Here is a 19,050-nt window from a genome sequence, read left to right on the forward strand (position 1 = left end):
AAACACAACAATGCAAGAAAGATATTTTTGGAACAAAAAGTATTCCTATAATTTAATTAATAAAACTTGCCAATGCATAGTATAGTCCCTTATTTTTTTATAATAAGAAAGCAAGGGATTGACTAAATTAGGATCATTCCAATGTAAGTTCACAGGCATAATCAACTCTTTCACTTCATGGATGGGGGAGCTCACTTCAGGTGATGAAATGTCCACCTGGGTGCTAAGCTTGTGTCTTCTAGAAGGTTGTATAGAATTCAGATCATTGGACCATTCTCCTGCACACATCTTGGGAACAGAGCTGAAAACTAAGGTCCTAAAGTCTTTTTTTTTTTTTTTTTAAGATTTATTTATTCACTTGAAAGAGTTACATAGAGAGAGAAAGAGAGGCAGAGAGAGCAAGAAAGGTCTTCCATCCCCTGGTTCATTCCCCAAAAGGTGTAATGACTTGATGAAAATAAAACTTTGTTTGCTACGGTGTTGACCATCTGTGTGAGCTGTGAGTGTCTATGTTCATGTGTGTGGTCATGTTACTCTAGAGGTTTGAACTGTAAACTCTAGCCTCCTGTGTAGATGAGAATGTCATATGATTAAGTAATATAGAGCTACATGAGCTTCCAGGATACCCCCAGTGTTTACATGGACAGAGCTGAGTTAGGATAAGCAAAGAAAGACCTTGGATCCCTCAGTGTGTGTTATTTGTAAAGGAAAAATCTTCAGCACTGACTAACCAGAGCTAACTGCCATTCAAACCATGTAAAATATTTTAAAAATGGCAACTAATATTTTAATATTTTAAATCTAGCTCTTTATTCTTTTTTTCTTTTTTTTTTCTTTTTTTTTTTTTTTAGTTTTTGGTAGACAAAAAGCAGTATAATAAAAACTGGGCAGGACTGGGCACTGGCCTAACAGTTATCATTCTAGTTAGTATATCCCACATCAGAGTGTCTGAGTTCCTTCACCAGCTCCATCTCTTGACTGCAGCTTCCTGCTAATACAGACTCTAACACAAACACTTAAGGATGACCTGGATTCCATTCCCAGCTCTCAGCCTTGGTCTCCCAGCCAGTGTGAGCATCTGGGGAGTGAACCAGCAGATGGGAGTGCTTGTTCTTCTGTCTTTGTTTCACTTTCTCTGGATCAAATAAATAATAAAAATGAAAACTGGGTAAAAAATAAATAAAAAATCTTGTCTCCACCTATAAATAATTTACCATCTAAATTAAACAATGAAAAAATCCAAATAATATTTGCCCAAATGAGCTGGTTCAATTCCTGACTGCTCTAGTTCTGATCCAGCTCCCTGCTGATGCACCTGAGAAAGCAGCAGAGGATGGCCCAAATCATAGGCCCCTGAACCCACATGGGAGACCCGGAAGGAGTTCCTGGCTCCTGGCTTCAGCTTGGCCCAGTCCTGGCCAGTGTGGCCATTTGGGAAGTGAACCAATGGATGCAAGATTTCTCTATCTCCCTCTGTCACTCTCTGTCTCTTTCTCCCTCCCTCTCTCTGCCTCTGCCTCTGTAACTCTGCTTTTCAAATAAATAAATCTTTTTTAAAAATTTCCCCAAATGATCCATGTGATTTAAATGTCTAACTATTTATCTGTAATGTTATAGAAATTCCATTGGAGTGTTGTTAGAAATAACAAAGGCCTGGAAACAATTTAACTGTTTAATGTTAAAGAAACCAATTAAATAAACTATGGTAAATCCATTGGGGAATTATCCAGTCATTTAATAAAATGCTGTAAATCTGTATGCATTGCTATGGAAAGTATTCCAAGAATGTTTTTTCAAGAAGCCAAGGACAGAACAAGATGTATAGCATGCCCCCATTTGTAATAAAAAGGATATACGATGTTCACAATGCATATCCATGCCTTATATTCATAAGCATTTCAGTTAGGACACATAATTGACAAGGCATAGATGTGCCCTCAGAGTGCGACTGCAGTCAGTGAACAACCCCCGCTGAGGTTCATCTTTCTCTACGTCTTTTTCAGGTATTGAGCTTGGTAGACCTGAAGATGGGATATCCTGGCCGGTGATCGTTGCATTTTTGCTCTTTTTCTGTGTGATATTGTTTGGTCTTGGAATAAGAAAATGGTGTCAATACCAAAAGGAAATGTGAGTACAAGAGTAAGATATTTCGGAACTGATAATTTTTCTACGAAATATTTTCTCAGCAGAAAATACGATTACTCTATGGAGATCCTCTCACACTGTGCTGAGAACTAAGGCTCCCAGAAGTTCAGAGAGGTCCTCTAGCGCTCCCGGCATCACACAGTTGGGATCAAATGCACAGCTCCTGCTCCGTATCCCTCTCTGCATTGGCTGGCTGAGCTGTAATACTCATCAAACGGAGCAAGTCAGTGGGCATGAAATGAGAACTGAGCCTCACCTTACCCCCAAACTAAAACTGACTTTTCTTTTAATCCTCATTATTTTTTCATTTTCATGCATCTTTGAACTGCCTGGGCTGAGCTGAGCCTAGATGTTCAAGTGTGAAATTGAGTGAGAAAGGTAATTTTAAGAGATTTCCAACTGCTATTCATCAGACTGGGCTTTTACTGTACTGTTTCCTGTTTCCCCAAGGGGAAAAGCAACCAAGCATTGGGTTACTCCCACTCTGTTTGTCTTATTAAAGTTTTTTCCAAAACTCTTTTCCACTCAGCATTTAGAAATGGCTTGTAAAGTTAAACCTCATTTTTCTACTCTCTATTTGGATCAGTCTGGATTAGGCTATGTTCAGAGGAGAGATGATCTTCCATGTCTTACTGCTATTATCTATGATAACACTTACCCATGTGCACTAAGCCCTTTTACTTTTCATAGTGTATCCTTGAAGACTAAGAGAGTGTTTTATGGTGGATAAAGCACTAAACTAATAGTTATAAATTCCGAATTCTCATCCAAGGACTACATGTTGGCCACCATTCAAGAAATTCATTATTTCTCTAAGAAACTAAAGTACAAGTTTCTCAGACTTGTATCCACCTTTTGATATATGTTCAGTCTCTATTAAATCATCAAAACAAAGGGATAAGGCTAAGGGGAGCTTTATATTAAAATGAGCAAGTGGGAATCTGACTATCTGAATTGGTGTTTGTAAGATGTTCTATAGTCAAATGTCTGTATAATATACAGATGAAAATCTCTCTCTCTTTCTCTCTCTCTTTCTCTTTCTCTGGTTCTCTCAAAATTAAGATACTATGAACTGTCATGGCATAGAGATGTTAGAGTCTTTGACATAAAGATGCTTACAGATAAATATGTATGCCTTGATATCAATATAGCTGGAGCATTTTCACAGCTAAATTCAATTCTAACCTGTATGCTCAGTGCATATCCAACAAACATGAATTGTGCTAATATAAAACACTGCTTTGTACAAGGATGACTTTGAGAATGCTCATTGATTCAGACAGAAGGAATTCAGATATCATTCAGCCAGTACCAACCAATGCAGGGGGATTCAGAAGAGCTTTACTTCCTGGATATGCCATATTCTCACAGAACACAGTGTGTGGGTAAAGGTTGGTAGTAGAGTTGGCAAAGCAAATACTTAAAAAGCTCAAGTCTTAAGTTCCAGAATTTTAAAATGTAGTCTGTGGAAGAAGACCAAATATTTCCTTGCATAAGAGAAAAACTTCCTCTATTAGGAGACAGTTGCTATGGAGAATATCAGTTCAGGTTGAGAGACTTCAGTTGCTGATCTGATTGGCTTAGACAAGTTGCTTACAACTGATATGAATTCTCAGATACAAAATAAATAATGTTATGATAAAAATGCTTTGCAGGGCCGGGGCCGCGGCTCACTAGGCTAATCCTCCACCTAGCGGCGCCGGCACACAGGGTTCTAGTCCCGGTTGGGGCATCGGATTCTGTCCCAGTTGCCCCTCTTCCAGGCCAGCCCTCTGCTGTGACCAGGGAGTGCAGTGGAGGATGGCCCAGGTGCTTGGGCCCTGCACCCCATGGGAGACCAGGAAAAGCACCTGGCTCCTGGCTCCTGCCATCGGATCAGCTCGGTGCGCCGGCCGCAGCGCGCCGGCCGCGGTGGCCATTGGAGGGTGAACCAACGGCAAAAGGAAGACCTTTCTCTCTGTCTCTCTCTCTCACTGTCCACTCTGCCTGTCAAAAAAAAATAATAATAATAAAAAAATGCTTTTCAAACTATAAAGTTCATATAAATATTAATTAATGATATGATCATGATGTTTAAATGGCTAATAGCACTCATAAACATAGTGTTAATCCTAGTTCTGGAAGAACTAGGAGGGTGTATCACTTTCTTACCAATCTGTGTCCTGCTTTTAGAAATAAATACCACTTCACATTCTTAGCATTCAAAGAGCAATGTTTTGTTCCTAGCATGGAAAGACCCCCACCTTTCAAGCCACCTCCACCTCCAATCAAGTACACCTGCATTCAAGAGCCCACTGGAAGTGATCTGCCTTATCAGGAGATGGAGACACTCTAGTCCTTTGAGACTTTGTCATATAGCGAAATTCTCCTGGAATACTATCGAGAAGGTAGATGTTATGCTTTATGAATATAATTGCCCTCCAGCCAAGCCTCTGCTGCAGATGGGATGCATGTCAGAATTGAATAACTTGTTTTCCCAGCAACTCACCCTGTTTCATCTGCATATGCCTGAAATTCAAACAAGAGTGAGAGGCTGTGTCATGTCCACATCCAACACCATCTGTAAGGATTTTCTTGCTTTTGTAAAAGGTGCATATTAGACTGCTGTCATTTAAAAATGCTTGCAGTGTTTTTGTTTACTTCTCAAGTTAAAGGAGCAACCGTAGTTTCAAGCATATGCCCACACTTAATCCTCTTCTTTGAACATCTTCCAGCATTCTAAACTATTTGCCAAAATTACAAGAATTTTGGAGTTTTGCTGCACTCCCCAAGAGAATTATAAGAAGAAAAAAATGGGAGACTTCCAGCATGAGTTACCAATAATGAAAAAGTACAGCCTTCCAACAGAAATTTTGTCATTTATTTTCAGTAGAGAAAAACTGAAAGCATTGGACAATAGCCACACTCTAAGCCCACTTTCACCCTTCCTTCCATTGTGTTCAGTACAGTCTCCTGCCTCATGGACCAAGATAAGGAGGAGCCAAAGAAAAAACTAGTCAATAGTCAAGTAGCTTAGAAGATACAAGGCTTCACTGGCTTCTAAAATTATAACAGCTAAAACTTACTTCATTCTTGGCTTTACCTCTGTGTATGTAGGTGTGTGTGTTCATAGTATGTATCAAACTAGCATCAAATTATTATGTAAGCAAGCTGGTGGCCTAACCCCATTCTAATCCATCTAATTCTCATGATTCTGTTGTTCATCTTGGGACTTCCTGTTCATCCAGCATGCCTGTTTTGATCTGTCTTAAAACAGATAAAGAGCTTCAAATGAGACTAACACTGATGAATTAACCCTGCTCCTACCAACATTTTACAAAGCAAATCAAGCAGAATATACAAGTGACAGAGAATAAACTTAGTCAAACGTTCCCTGTGTCCAGCAACAGTTTGTCAATGAATAAGCTACTGATCCCTCTTGTCTTCCTATCCCCCACACACAGGAAGAAAGAACAGAAGTTGTGGGCAGGTATAATGATAGGCCAATTCTGTATGGATTTCAGTCTGTAAAGGAATCCTTGGTTCCTTTTCAGTACACTTACCCCTGACTGCACATGAGAAGAAGTTTGAGGGTTTGTATTGCATTTTTTTTTAAGTAACCATGGCTGTCGGACTCCCGCTCAAGTTGATCAGAACCTCAGCAGAGTAAGACACAGACATAAGCACTCTGATGTTCAGTCAAAAGTAAGAACTGCTGACCCAGTGGAAGCCCCTACTCATTGATTAGAATCTTGGTCAGGAATTTACCTCTTTTTGAGGCCAACCTCCAAGACAACTCCCAGTGATTCTTGTATTCTGATAGTCATACCCACGTGGTTCCTCCAACACTAACCTGTGTAACCCAAGAGTAATCTTAAGGTAAGCAACCAAGGCATCTGGGATGCAAAATTTTTAAAAGCATTCACACTCAAAAATCACACACTTACATAATCTTGACAGTGTGTGCCGGCCTGCAGCACAATGAGCCGGATTTCCTGAAACAGAAAGTGGGAATGTGGGGACAAGGACGCAAAGAATGGAGCCAAGACAAATCCTGATCAAGGCTCGTTTATTCAACAAGTCCAGTAGTATTTAAACATGACCAGTTGTACACAAGAAGGCACACAGAGGATTTCCATATCTAAAGGACGTTTGCAGTTACAAAGAGTTCTGATAAAGTTCTTCCAATTAACAGATCACAAAATGTTATCAATCATAGATTACAAGGGTATAATAAAACACCTAGGAAATAAATGCTGGTTTCAGGTGTGGCTGATTACCTACATCATCTCTTGTGAGAAGTCTAGCAGTGAGATACGGTTCTTCCTGCCTCTTCCTGGAATCTCCTTAGCCTAATTGTCTGTGCTGGGATGTCTCCATCCATATGGTTAAGTGTAAACAAAAGGAGCAACTGCCTGTGGCTGCCCACAACAGTGAATGTCAGTCCCAGGCTTGTCATAACCAGTAGATCGTGTAGAAATGGGCAGAGTGTGACTTCAAGGCTAGATCGTAAAGTACATTGTAGTTTCCACCTTGATTTCTCTGATTACGGGCTCTGGCAGAAGCCCATCCTCACACCAGGAACACTCAAGCAGCAGTTTAAGGATGCCCAACTGAGCAGAAGTAGAGATTCCCTTGTGAAGGAACTGATGCCTCCTGCTAACACCAGGCATCAACTACCAGCCACAGGGGTGAACCGTCTTGGAAAAGGAACACTGTTACGTCTTCAGAAAAATCACAACCTCCCCTGATCTTTTGACTGGGACCTTGTAAAAGTCAAAATCACCCAGCTAAGCCTTTTCTGATTTTCTGGCTGCTGGACACGATGTATAATAAATGTCTGTTTTTTAATATTGCTATACCTGTTTATAATTCGTTACATAGAACACATAACTACTACAGCTCAATACATGGAAAAAATTAACTAATGCTTGCCTTAGCTTTAATGTCTCATTAGTTCTCAAACAACAAAAATTAGTTCCATATATGACTGTTGCTTCATTGTGTAGTTATTTTTATTTAGTGTAACTTAATTATCAGCAATTTGTGTAACTGTCATTGCTGTTTTATTTTTATTGTTCCATTAGGAGATATGAATACATCAGAGGTATAAGGGTAAAAAGAAAGAGTTGAGATGTTTAGATTTTTTTCAGTAAAAGGGGAAACAGTTTTGCAGTACAGCATAAGTTCATATAATTTTTCAATCTGTCATATGACAGATGTCTTATAATGTTCTTATGTTAGCTCTTCTTCAATGGATAATTTTTAGTCCTGGAAGTTCTGGTCAACATTTGCAAATTCATCTACCACTTAAATAGAGTGAACAGTTGCTTATCCACAGAAGGATGTTCAGTTGGTGATTCAAAGGAACTTTCCATAAGCCTACAAAATAGAGGAATTTCAGATGCTGTTTAGGTAATGCTATGAACTTGACATCTCTCATTTGAATAAAATGATAGTGTCACCTGCACCTTAAACTATGTACAAGCAGATTCACAGCACCTGTCTCAAACCAATAACTTCTCATTCTAGAAGTGAACGGAGTTCTGCCCCATAGGAGACATATCAATGTAATACCAAAGGTTTCTGTATGGCTTCATCACCACCTTCATTTTCACTAGAAAATGCGAAAGAGAGGAGAGAGCGAATGAGAGGTCTTTCATCCGCTGATAAATCTCCCAAATGGGAGCAATAGCCAAGTCTGGGCCAGGCTGAAGCCAGGATCTAGGAAGTCCATCCTGCTCTCCCACACAGGCGGCAAGGGCGCAGGATTTGAGCCATCTTCTACTGCCCAGTACTTAAGCCATCTTCCACTGCCTTCCCAGGTATATTAGCAAGAAGCTGGATCAGGAGCAGAGCAGCCAGGACTCAAAACAGCATTCTGATATGGGATGCTGGCATTCCAAGTGGCAGATTAATGAGCTGCACCATAAAACCAACCCCCTAAGAATTTTTTTTTATCATTCATTTCCAAAGCACTTTGTTAAATCACATTATTATTCAAAATATTCATTTCCTTAACCACCTGCATCATGAAAACACCTAGAATTTGAGCATGGACATTTGACATGTTTTGGGCAATGGAATATCATGAGATTGACTATCCCAAAGCTTGCAAAGTGCTTGTGTGATTGGACTTAGTTTGATGTGCTCTGTTGCCATGACAACAACACATTGGCCCATTAGTACCAAGAAGATGATAAAGAGACTCATGGAGTAGAGCAGAGCCACCAATGCCAGGCCCAGAGTACATCAATCAATCCCTAGCCGAGCTACCTCAACAGGCATATAAGCTAGATATTGCTGAATGCCACTGAAATTCTGTGATTGTTAAACATCATCATTGTAACAGCAGCTCACCTATACACATAGTCCAGAGATAGGCATGTTTGATCCCATGTGTCAGTGACGAGGCTAAGGGATAAAATGTGTGCCTTCATACAAAACAGCCTTTTCTTTGATTGTTTCGGCATGCATTTTGTTCTAACTAAAGACAATATAATTGGGTTCACCAATTACCTTTGCATTATAGCGTAAAAACAGCACATCTGATCTGAACAAGTACTAGAGGTCATCTTATAAATAAAATTGACTTACTCAAAATTACGCAATTAGAAGTGGTAGAACCAAAATGATGGCCCATCTCTGACTTCCTGTCTAGGGAGTGATCAATCTCTAATTGCTTTGGCATCACTTTTTATTTTTTATTATAGAGAAGAGCTGCCTTATGTGCATTTAAATAAACACTGATTTTTTAATGCCCAGACAGTATTTTCCAAAAATTGTGACAGAAGACAAAGAAATGTAGTAATAATTGGCCCCTGGGGGTGGAATGGCCTAGAAAATGTGAAATGAAAAAAAAAAAAAAAAGACTAGGAAATGAAAGGAGGAAAAAGAGTAATCAAGATCAGAATCTGGAAAGAAGATTCAGAGAAACTTACCAAGGCCGAGCAGTGAAGAGAACATCGCCCCAGAGGCTCTGAGCAGGGGAACTGGTCCTGGAAGGTAGTACTCTCAGCACCAGGACATAGGGGAGTGGGTTTGGCTTGAACTCGAGGGTTAAATCTGCAAAATCATGGACATTTTGTTCTTTCTGAGATGAGGGCTCAAATGCAGTGTAATTGAGGTTTTAGCAATAACAATTATAGCTGTGTAAACAGCTAAGGGTGAATATCCAACAGAAAACCTGAAATAGTGGACAAAAGTTACCACCATGGGCACAAAGGACCTTAACTAGCAGAGATGGGCTGCTGTTCCAGCCAGAGACACACGGTGAGATGATGGGAGCAGGGCAGTTTATTTCCTGACATCTGCAATGATATGTTTTCCTTGGATCCTGTAATTACTAGCAAGGCTGCATACTTCATCCAGGAAGGCATTAGCAGAGAGCGGGAGAATAGGACCTTAGGTACAGTCAGGGTCAGAATTATCCTTAACTCATGTCCATGTGTCTATGAAGGGTCTTGACATTAGTTGGGCACAAATCAACAGAGAAATGGGGAAAGCAGTACTAAATATTTCTCCCGGAAGGCATTTTGTGCCTTCCCATCTCTGTGATGTTCTTTGCTGCTTCTGTTCACACAGGCTCCTCATGTTTGCTCAAAGGCTCTATAAGGTTGTGACTATAGGTTGGGACATGGAGGAGAAGAAAAGGGCATTACAACACAAAGAAGAGAACATGATGAGATTGCATCCAGCTACCCTTAGCAAAAGCCAGGAACCTGTGCGCATATGCTCCGAGGTTTTTCAGACTATTTCTCATACACTGTCCTAAGAAGACATATAACCAAGTGCAGCGGACTACCGTAATATGCCATTCAGTTACTGCCTGAGAACACTTAAAAGTGCAAAGAAGACAAGGTGAAGGGCACAGAACAGTAGCCATGTGAATTCTGAGGACAAATGCTGTGCTTTTGCGTCTCTCAAGGGCCCATGTGTTAAGGCTTGGTCCCCAGGGTGGAGCTATTGGAAGGCGGTGGAAACGTAGGAGGTGGGGCCTAATAGAAGATAGTTAGGTCACTGGGTGTGTGCCCTCAGAAGGCAGCTCTTATCTTACCCCTTGAGGTCTTGTGAGAGGGACCTCATAACAGCCCAAGTTGGGATCCACCCACCCGCTGTGCTCCGGGCTCACCATGTGCACACTCCTTCATTCACCGTGGGCCCTTCACCAAGACCAACGCGTGCACAAGGCCGTTTGGACTCTGAGCCACCAAAACTGTGAGTTACATAAACCTCTGTTCCTTATAAAGTTAGACTGCCTCAGTTGTTTGCTATAATTTAGATATTATTGAAAAAAACTGACTAATAAAGAAATTTGACAGTGTACCTGAGAATCTTGAAAAGTCATCTATAAGAGTTCACCTCACTATTCTGCACTTTCTGTCTTTAAAATGTAAACATAAATGGCAAGAGTAAAGGGATTTGAGAATTGCAATTCTGGGAGAATAATTTTTGTCTCACTAGTTTGGAATAAGCATAATTCTACTCTCAAAGGGAATTGGTTGCATTGGATTTTTCTTATACTCACAGAGGTTCCACTAATTCAATGGAGCATGCTCCGAAGACTAATAGTTCTGAATCTAATACAATTGAAAGTATGAATATGAATTGATCTTAATTTTGTGGTTAGTTAATAGGAAAGTGTGACAAGCACTGTTCCTGAATACTTTTTTTTCCCTAAAAGATTCATTTATTATTTATTTGAAAGACAGAGCTACACAGAGAGAGAAGGAGAGGCAGAGAGAGAGAGAGAGAGAGAGAGCAGTCTTCCATCTGCTGGTTCACTCCTCAGATAGCCACAATGGCTGGAACTCTGCCGATCTAAAACCAGGAGCAAGGAGCTTCCTCTGGATCTCCCATGCACATGCAGGGGCCCAAGGACCCAGGTCATCTTCCAATGCCTTCCCAGGCCATAGCAGAGAGCTGGATTGGAAGTAGAGCAGCCAGGACTCAAACTGGTGACCATATGGGTTGCCATCACTGTAGGAGGCAGCACCGACCCTCCTGAATACTTCTTATGGATAGCCAATTTATGGTTTGCAGATACTGCACTCAAGATTTGATGTAAAAAAATAAAAATAAAAATAAAAAACCTAAGAACTGATTCTTGTCTTCAAAGTAGTTTAGTGGGAGAGGCAGACATTTAAAAAATAAACAGAGTTTGATACATATGAAGATAAAATTATGTACAAAGAAGAGCACAGAATGAAAAAGAGGATACTGGGGCCATCATGCCATAACGGGTGAAGCTGCTGCATCCAACATCGGCATGCCATATAGGCTCCAGTGTGTGTCCCAGCTACTCCACTTCTGATTCAGCTTCCTGCTAATGGCCTGGGAAAAGCAGCAGAAGATGGCACAAGAGCTTAGTCCCCTGACATCCACGTTGGAGACATGGATGAAGCTACTGGCCCCTGGCTTTGAATCAGCCCAGCCCTGACCATTGGAGCTATCTGGGGAATGAACTAAGATATGGAAAAGATTCTCTCTCTCTCTCTCTCTCTCTCTCTCCCTCCCCCCCCCCTTTTTTCCCTCCCTCCCCCCACCCCATAACTCTTTCAAATAAATAAATGTTTTTTGGAGGTTATCATGTCATGGCAGGCACTGTGGCACAGCTGGTTAACACCCTGGCCTGAAGCACCGGCATCCCGTATGGGCACCGGTTCGAGTCCCAGCTGCCCCACTTCTGATCCAGCTCTCTGGCCTGGGAAAGCAGTGGGAGATGGCCCAAGTCCCTGGGCCCTTGCACCCACATGGGAGGCCCAGAAGAAGCTACTGGCTCCAGCTCCTGGCTCCCGGCTCCTGGCTCCTGGCTTCGGATCAGCACAGTTCCAGTTGCGGCCAATTGGAGAGTGAACCATCAGATACAAGACCTCTCTCTCTCTCTCTTTCTCTCTCTCTCTCTCTGTCTGCCTCTCCTCTCTCTGTGTAACTCTGGCTTTCAAATAAATAAACAAATCTTTAAAAAAAATAAAGGTTATCATGTCAGAGACAGAGTGTAGGAAATATTTTTAAAAGGTTTCAGAAAGGATGCTGTTAGATGAGGCAAGGGCACGTAGCAGAACCCCTGATGTCTGAGATACAGTGCTGTGAATTGTAAACCTTACTTAATGAGTATACCAGGTATGCAACAAGAATTTAATAATAAAGAGTTGTTTTATATAACTCATCATATAAGTAGGGCTAGAAGAGAAAAGCATGAGATTAATCTCCATAGATGATTAAAAGGTCTTTGGCACAATTCAGCATACATTTCTAATAAAATCTCTGGAGAAAATGGGATATTTCCTTACCTATCTGTGATCCATAATATGTGCATGCATATCTACATCCATACAAGTCATTATCACCCTGGAAGAGGGTATTTCAAAAATTGATGAAAAAACTGAATTAAAAGATAAGTTCATTTTGGTGCCAAAAAATTTGAAATGCATGCATAGTTTTTTCATGGTACACATTTTCCATGAACGTTTTGAAGAGCTCTTGTGATAATATGGACTAAGAGAATATAGGGAAGAACCCCCTCTAGATGGAGGGATGGATTGAAACTTGAATTATCAATGTGAACTCATGATTTCCTCTAGCTGTGCATCTGTGTGTATGTGCATGGATCAAAGTGGTGTCCTTCCGAAGTATCACATGTATAAGCCCATGACGTTCATCTGTCCTTCACTGGTAATATTAATTTTTGTTACCACTGTGCAAGTGTATGTGTGTGTATGCATGTGTGTGTTGTGTTGTATGCAAATATGTCTATATGTCCTAGACATGTCTAGTCAAAGGATCAAGAAGCAAAGATCTCCCACTTGTTTTTTTTTTTAAGATAAACAGAATAAACCATTTATTGAAACATTAGGCGATAAAATAAACTTTTTTGATCCAATGCTACATTGGTAAACATTGCCCCCTCATAAACACTTTACCTAAAACACAATTAAATTAAAACATCATCTGACTAAAAAACTAGAAAATACTTCTAAAAATTAAAACAAAAACCAACCAAACAAACAAAAAAATTCTTTCACCACTTGATGGTTGAATAGTGAGGCAAGTGCTTATCTAGGTTTTCTTGATGAGTCAAAGATGGAGAATGATGACTTAACAGCCAACCAAAGGTTCAAATTTTATTTATCCCGTTCACTGGTCCAAACTTAGAATTTTTACTTTATGAAATAAGAAAAGATTTCACAGACTATCCCCCCTCTTTCCATCACAAAAAAAAACCAGGAACAAATTAGGGATAAGAGCTAGGTTTTAAACTGCATTTTATTTGTTACATTTTCTTTTTGAAAACTGATCAATAATAGGCATGCAAAAAAGCTCTCCTCTGAATGGACTGCCTCCACTGCCTCTTGTCTGTCAACAGGTAAGTTATAAAGGTCATTTGGTTGGCGTTCTCTGCTCTTTAATAGCACTTCTAAATAGTGTGCACGACACACACCACAGAGGTAGGAAAGATCATCTTTAATAAATTACATTAACTGTCAAGAATTTCTGAACATAAAACTGACAAAATGCTAACCCAGGCCTCTGATGAGTCCTACAGGCCCACAGCCCCACCGCCTCCTAGGTGGAGAGTTAGTCCCTGCAGTGCTGCAGCCTTGTAGGGCGCTTGGGAGAGATCCAGCAGGGCTCCACACGAGGGCACCGGGAAGGCCTGTGCGCGCTCACTTGCCGATTCTCTGCACCACCCAGTCCTGCTGGCAGAGCGGGCAGCGATTGTTCTGCTTCACCCACAGGGACATGCAGCAGTTGTGGAAGGAATGGTTACACTCTCCCCACACCACAACACAATCTTCTTGTTTGTTTTCAGCTTGACATCTAAGACAGGCATCCATCACTTGGACCCTGCAGATGGCGCACGTATCGCACTCCACGTCCCAGCTCCACATGGCCACCGCGTTCCACTTCTTGAGAGAGAACATTTTGTCGCCTCCCGACTTGGAGCCTGTGCTCCCGGAGTGAGACGACAGGGCGCAGGTCTCCTCGCCGTCTTCCACGTCGGCCATGGCGGCGGCCAGATCTCCCACTTGTAATGAGCACTTCTAGCATCCAGATGTTGGTCTCTCTTATAACTTCCTGCTTAAAGGGCCAGAACTTCTCAGAGAAATGTCTGATTAAGGGCAAAAGAAGATAAAAATTAACCAAAGACATCTTGTTGTGGGGCTGGAGCTATGCCACAGTGGTTAAAGCCCCAGCCTGCAGTGCCGGCATTCCATATGGGTGCTGGCTCAAGTCCCGGCTGTTCCATTTCCAATCCAGCTTCCTGCTAATGCCCCTGGGAAAGCAGCAGAGGATGGCCCAAATCCTTGGGCCCCTGCACCCATGAGAGACACCTGGAAAAAATTCCTGGCTCCTAGCTTTGGATCAGCTCAGTTCTAGCCTTTGAGATCATCTGGGGAGTGAACCAGCAGATGGAAGTCCTCTTTCTCTTTCTCTAAAATTCTGTCTTTCAAATAAATAAAAATAAATACTAAAAAAAAATCTTGCTGCATCTGAAAATAAGAACATAGTCTAGGCCGGCGCCGCGGCTCAATAGGCTAACCCTCCACTTAGCAGTGCCAGCACACCGGGTTCTAGTCCCGGTCGGGGCGCCGGATTCTTTCCCGGTTGCCCCTCTTCCAGGCCAGCTCTCTGCTGTGGCCCAGGAAGGCAGTGGAGTATGGCCCAAGTGCTTGGGCTCTGCACCCACATGGGAGACCAGGAGGAGTACCTGGCTCCTGCCTTCGGATCAGCGCGGTGCGCTGGCCACAGCGCACCAGCCGTGGCGGCTATTGGAGGGTGAACCAACGACCTTTCTCTCTGTCTCTCTCTCTCACTATCCACTCTGCCTGTCAAAAAAAAAAAAAAAAAAAAAAAAAAGAACATAGTCTAAATAGTGCTTCAGGTGTCAGAAAGATGCAGGAATCAGCTTGGAGGGACTTCCACTGGGTAAGTCTAATATAATTTGAGCACTAAGTATCACTAAGTACACTAAAGAAATAGAAACCACTGAGAAAAAGGAGGAGTTCATGAGCCCTAACCTGTAATACATGGCACATATACAGGTAGGTAGATAGACAGTGAGGGAGAGGGAGAGAAACGAGAAGGAAGGGGAGCAGGGGTGCTGAGTAAGCCAGGAAATAGAGAAGGAGTGCTGGAATTGGAAAATACCATTTTGTAATCATCATACTAAAGATTGCACCAGTCTAGAGTCATCAGTGGATACTAAATCATGAGGGACATAAAATGAAGATCAAGGAAAAAGAAACAGTAATTATGAGATGGGGAAATTAGATGACAACTTGACCCAGTGGTCAAAATCACCATCACCATGGAGGAACATCATGTTCCTGCAGATGGAATACTCTGAGAGGATGCATCACCTGTGCTGAAGGCCAGAGAATGAATAAACTAAATCCAATGGCAAAGTGCCAGCAAGTAAACACAAAATAGAAATGTTCTATTAAAAAGGGAGGGGACTGTATTTTTCCACAATGTCAGCATCTAAAAGATAAGGAAAGGCTCTAAATGTTTTTAGATTAAAGGAAGCTAAAGTGACAGTACAATTAATTGTAATACCTAAATCTGGACTGGATCCTGGATTGGAAGGGGGAAAATGCTATGAAGGACATTATTAGATCAGCTGACAGCATTGGAATGTGTGCAGAAGACTTGCTCAAAGTGTTGATAACCCTGCTGTTATTTTATAAAAGAATTTTCCTGTTCCTAGAAGTATATAGCAATATAAGACTAAGGTGTAGGAGACTGCTCCAAAAAGTTTGTAGAAGAATGGAGTTAGATGGTAAGTTTATTCTCATGCAAAAAACATCTGAAATCTATGCATAGTTTTTTTCACAACACACTTTTTTTTTTTTTTTTTTTGACAGGCAGAGTGGACAGTGAGAGAGAGAGACAGAGAGAAAGGTCTTCCTTTGCCGTTGGTTCACCCTCCAATGGCCGCCACGGCTGGCGCGCTGTGGCCGGCGCACCGCGCTGATCCGATGGCAGGAGCCAGGTGCTTCTCCTGGTCTCCCACGCGGGTGCGGGGCCCAAGCACTTGGGCCATCCTCCACTGCACTCCCTGGCCACAGCAGAGAGCTGGCCTGGAAGAGGGGCAACCGGGACAGAATCCGGCGCCCTGACCGGGACTAGAACCTGGTGTGCCGGCGCCGCTAGGTCGAGGATTAGCCTATTGAGCCGCAGCACCAGCCACAACACACTCTTTCCATGAACTTGTCAAAGACCCCTTCTGTAAGCATGAAATTAGGAAAGATAGGAAAGAATCCTATATGAATGCAGGTTCATTTTCAAACTGTAAGTACAAATGTGAACTTGTGATTTTTTCAGTATATGTTTGTGTGAGTGTGTGTATGCATGTGTATGTGCATGGGATAAGGTGAATAAGATAGTGTCTTTCCCAAATATCACATCTGTCAGCCCATGATGTCATATTTCCCTCGCAGACAATTAGACACGCATGCATGTGTGCATACGCATAGAGACAAAAAAAAGGAAAAAAATGATCAAGAAAAGAGAGTAACCTGTTAAAAATAGAGGAATATAGATCAAAGAAATGTGTGAATTTATGTTTGGGGATTTTTTTTTAAGTTTGAAATTATTTCCAAATAGAAAGTTTAAATTAAAATGCTTAAGCAAGATTTTTACCTAAAAATCAGAAATTTGACTTGAAACCAGACTGTTTTTCCAGTGTTGGAACCCTTAGTGTGCAAAGATCTATTTCTTTGGGGCAAGTGTTCCTTCTCTTTTCTCTGAACACTGCTTAATCTGAAATTTCAGAAGAAAATAAATGAGGATTGGTCCTGCAAGTTTACTTTTTTCTTTCATTTCTGGACCTTGTTCTGCCCTAGGTACTGGCTGGGATCCACTGAAACTTCAATCATTTTTTCTTTCTTCAGGAAATGAATAGAGCCTTTTGATTTTCCCAGAACTCCAGGGCAAGCTTACCCTCTCGCCATTAAACCATTTCATATCCACAGCAACTAAGCTGGGTCTTTTCAGACTTTGCCAAGACAGAGACTTCCGTTCTTCCCCTCCCCCCCCCCCCCCCCGCCCCAGTCCTTGGGCAGTGTTTTTTGTTGCCACCACTGTAGGATGTGTGGAAACTTGAAGTTGACATCAGCCCCTGTGGCAAGATCATGCGTACATAGCATTGGCAGATACAGAATTCCGTTCAGAATTCCCACTTGGAGCAGGAGCTGGAGCAGCAGGCTCCCTAATCACTTTCCCTTCTCCTCCTAGAGAAATTTACCTGTCACTTCAAATTTTCAATACACAGCTTGACTAATATTTACCTATTCAGTAAGTACTTAATTTAAAGGTGATCACTCGTCTACTGAGATGAAAGTTTTTAGTTTGCTTTTGTTGCTTTGGTACAATGTTTAAATCAAAACTTGCGATGTCACCCACAGTTGAAGTAAAGCAGGCTGAGAATTCCTGTTAGGCCCAAATGTCCTCAAAGGTGAGAAGTTGTCTTGTGCATCTCAGCACCTCCCAAGAGCAAGGAGAGCTTGGTTAAGTACTGCATGAAAGAATGACCCGTGATGAAGGAGGAGTGAACAGAAGAAAGCAAATGCCTTGTGGAATGGAGAATTAGTTAAAAATTGGTGACAATCTGTCTCTCAAGTGAGCTGAACTTGTTTTGACTCACTCCATGTCAATGATCAATACATCTACTGTAAATCTATGTTCTGGGGCCGGCACTGTGGCGTAGCGGGTAAAGCCCCCGCCTGAAGTGCCAGCATCCCATACGGACACCGGTTCTAATCCTGGCGGCTCCACTTCTGATACAGCTCTCTGCTATGGCATGGGAAAGCAGTAGAAGATGTCCTTGGGCCCATGCACCTGTGTTGGAGACCCTGAAGAAGTTCCTGGCTTTGGATTGGAGCAGCTCCAGCCACTGCTGCCAAATGAGGAGTGAACCAACAGATGGAGGACCCCTCTCTCTCCCTCTGCTTCTCCTTCTCTCTCTGTGTAACTCTGACTTTCAAATGAATAAATAAATCTTTTTAAAAAATAAATCTATGTTCTTCTTCTCAACATCCTCATTGTATCAGGTCAGTCAGGATAAGAAAGATAAAGGCCTAAATCTAGATGTTTTGGCAGAAGCCTGAAATTGAATAGGCCACTGGCTCACTTCCCATGTTTAGCTCAGATTGGTAGAATCAGGCGGGTACCCATAGGTGCGAAGAAAAATCCAGATCCAAAGAGTCGGAGGACTGAAGCAAGTAGATGTGGAACACCAGTCTAGCCAGGTGAGGAGCTGTGACCTAAAACTCTGAGAGCCAGAACAGGGCGTTGTAAGCCAAAGAAAAGCCACTGGAGTTTGGATCCTGGGTCTGAGGCCTCTTTGTCTCCTGCCTCCTTTGTGTGAATTGATCAGGCTGTAATATTGTACAATTGGTATGAGAAGGACAGATCAGACCTTCAGGTAAAACTTACACCTGCTGGAGTCAGGAGCAGAGAATTAAGCCTCAGAGGGAAGTCTTGGGTCCCCTTCTCTCTTTAAGGAGGTGGTTCTTCCTTGGATGATGAGAGAAACTTCTGTGTCTCTCATTCTCCACTTGCTATTACCCCTTGTCACCTAAGGCTTGGGCAAATGGACACTATTCTGAGTCTTGATCTCAATCCACCTTTAGTCTCTCACCTTTCTGTACCTGGTGAGACCATAAGTGAACCAAGAAAAATGTCATGTGCATAACTGACTTCTTTCATGGTAGGAGACACAAGTACCCAAGGATATGGCTGTGTCCAAGAGGGACTGAGAGCCACATAACAAATGCAGCACATCTGGAACGTCATTATATTCAAGGGTGAGTATGGCTACATAATAACACAGGCACTTATGCAGACAACAAAACTTGAATGAATTTGTGAAAACAAACCATGCAACTTGAAAGAAATGCCATGATCAGTGCTTTGCCCTAT

General features: G+C 41.9%; 2 protein-coding genes across 5 annotated transcripts in view; one reads left to right on the forward strand and one right to left on the reverse strand.

The window, feature by feature from the left end:
• The window catches only part of CD96 (CD96 molecule), a 116,305-nt gene extending 102,164 nt beyond the window's left edge, over positions 1 to 14,141 (forward strand). For all 4 annotated transcript variants that reach the window (XM_051859365.2, XM_051859366.2, XM_051859367.2 and 1 more), the window contains 2 exons: positions 2,004 to 2,127; positions 4,372 to 14,141. In XM_051859365.2, the coding sequence (XP_051715325.2) occupies positions 2,004 to 2,127; positions 4,372 to 4,480 (233 nt within the window). In that variant the 3' untranslated portion in view covers positions 4,481 to 14,141. The remainder of the gene's footprint in view (positions 1 to 2,003; positions 2,128 to 4,371) is intronic.
• Positions 13,222 to 14,132, reverse strand: LOC127486752 (RING-box protein 2). Its single transcript, XM_070072074.1, has one exon. It carries the CDS (start codon positions 14,130 to 14,132, stop codon positions 13,791 to 13,793), a length of 342 nt encoding a protein of 113 aa, XP_069928175.1. The 3' UTR covers positions 13,222 to 13,790.
• Positions 14,142 to 19,050: the final 4,909 nt, after the last annotated feature.

The sequence above is a fragment of the Oryctolagus cuniculus genome, chromosome 4, assembly GCF_964237555.1.
Source record: "Oryctolagus cuniculus chromosome 4, mOryCun1.1, whole genome shotgun sequence".
In the NCBI taxonomy this organism is placed as follows: domain Eukaryota; kingdom Metazoa; phylum Chordata; class Mammalia; order Lagomorpha; family Leporidae; genus Oryctolagus; species Oryctolagus cuniculus.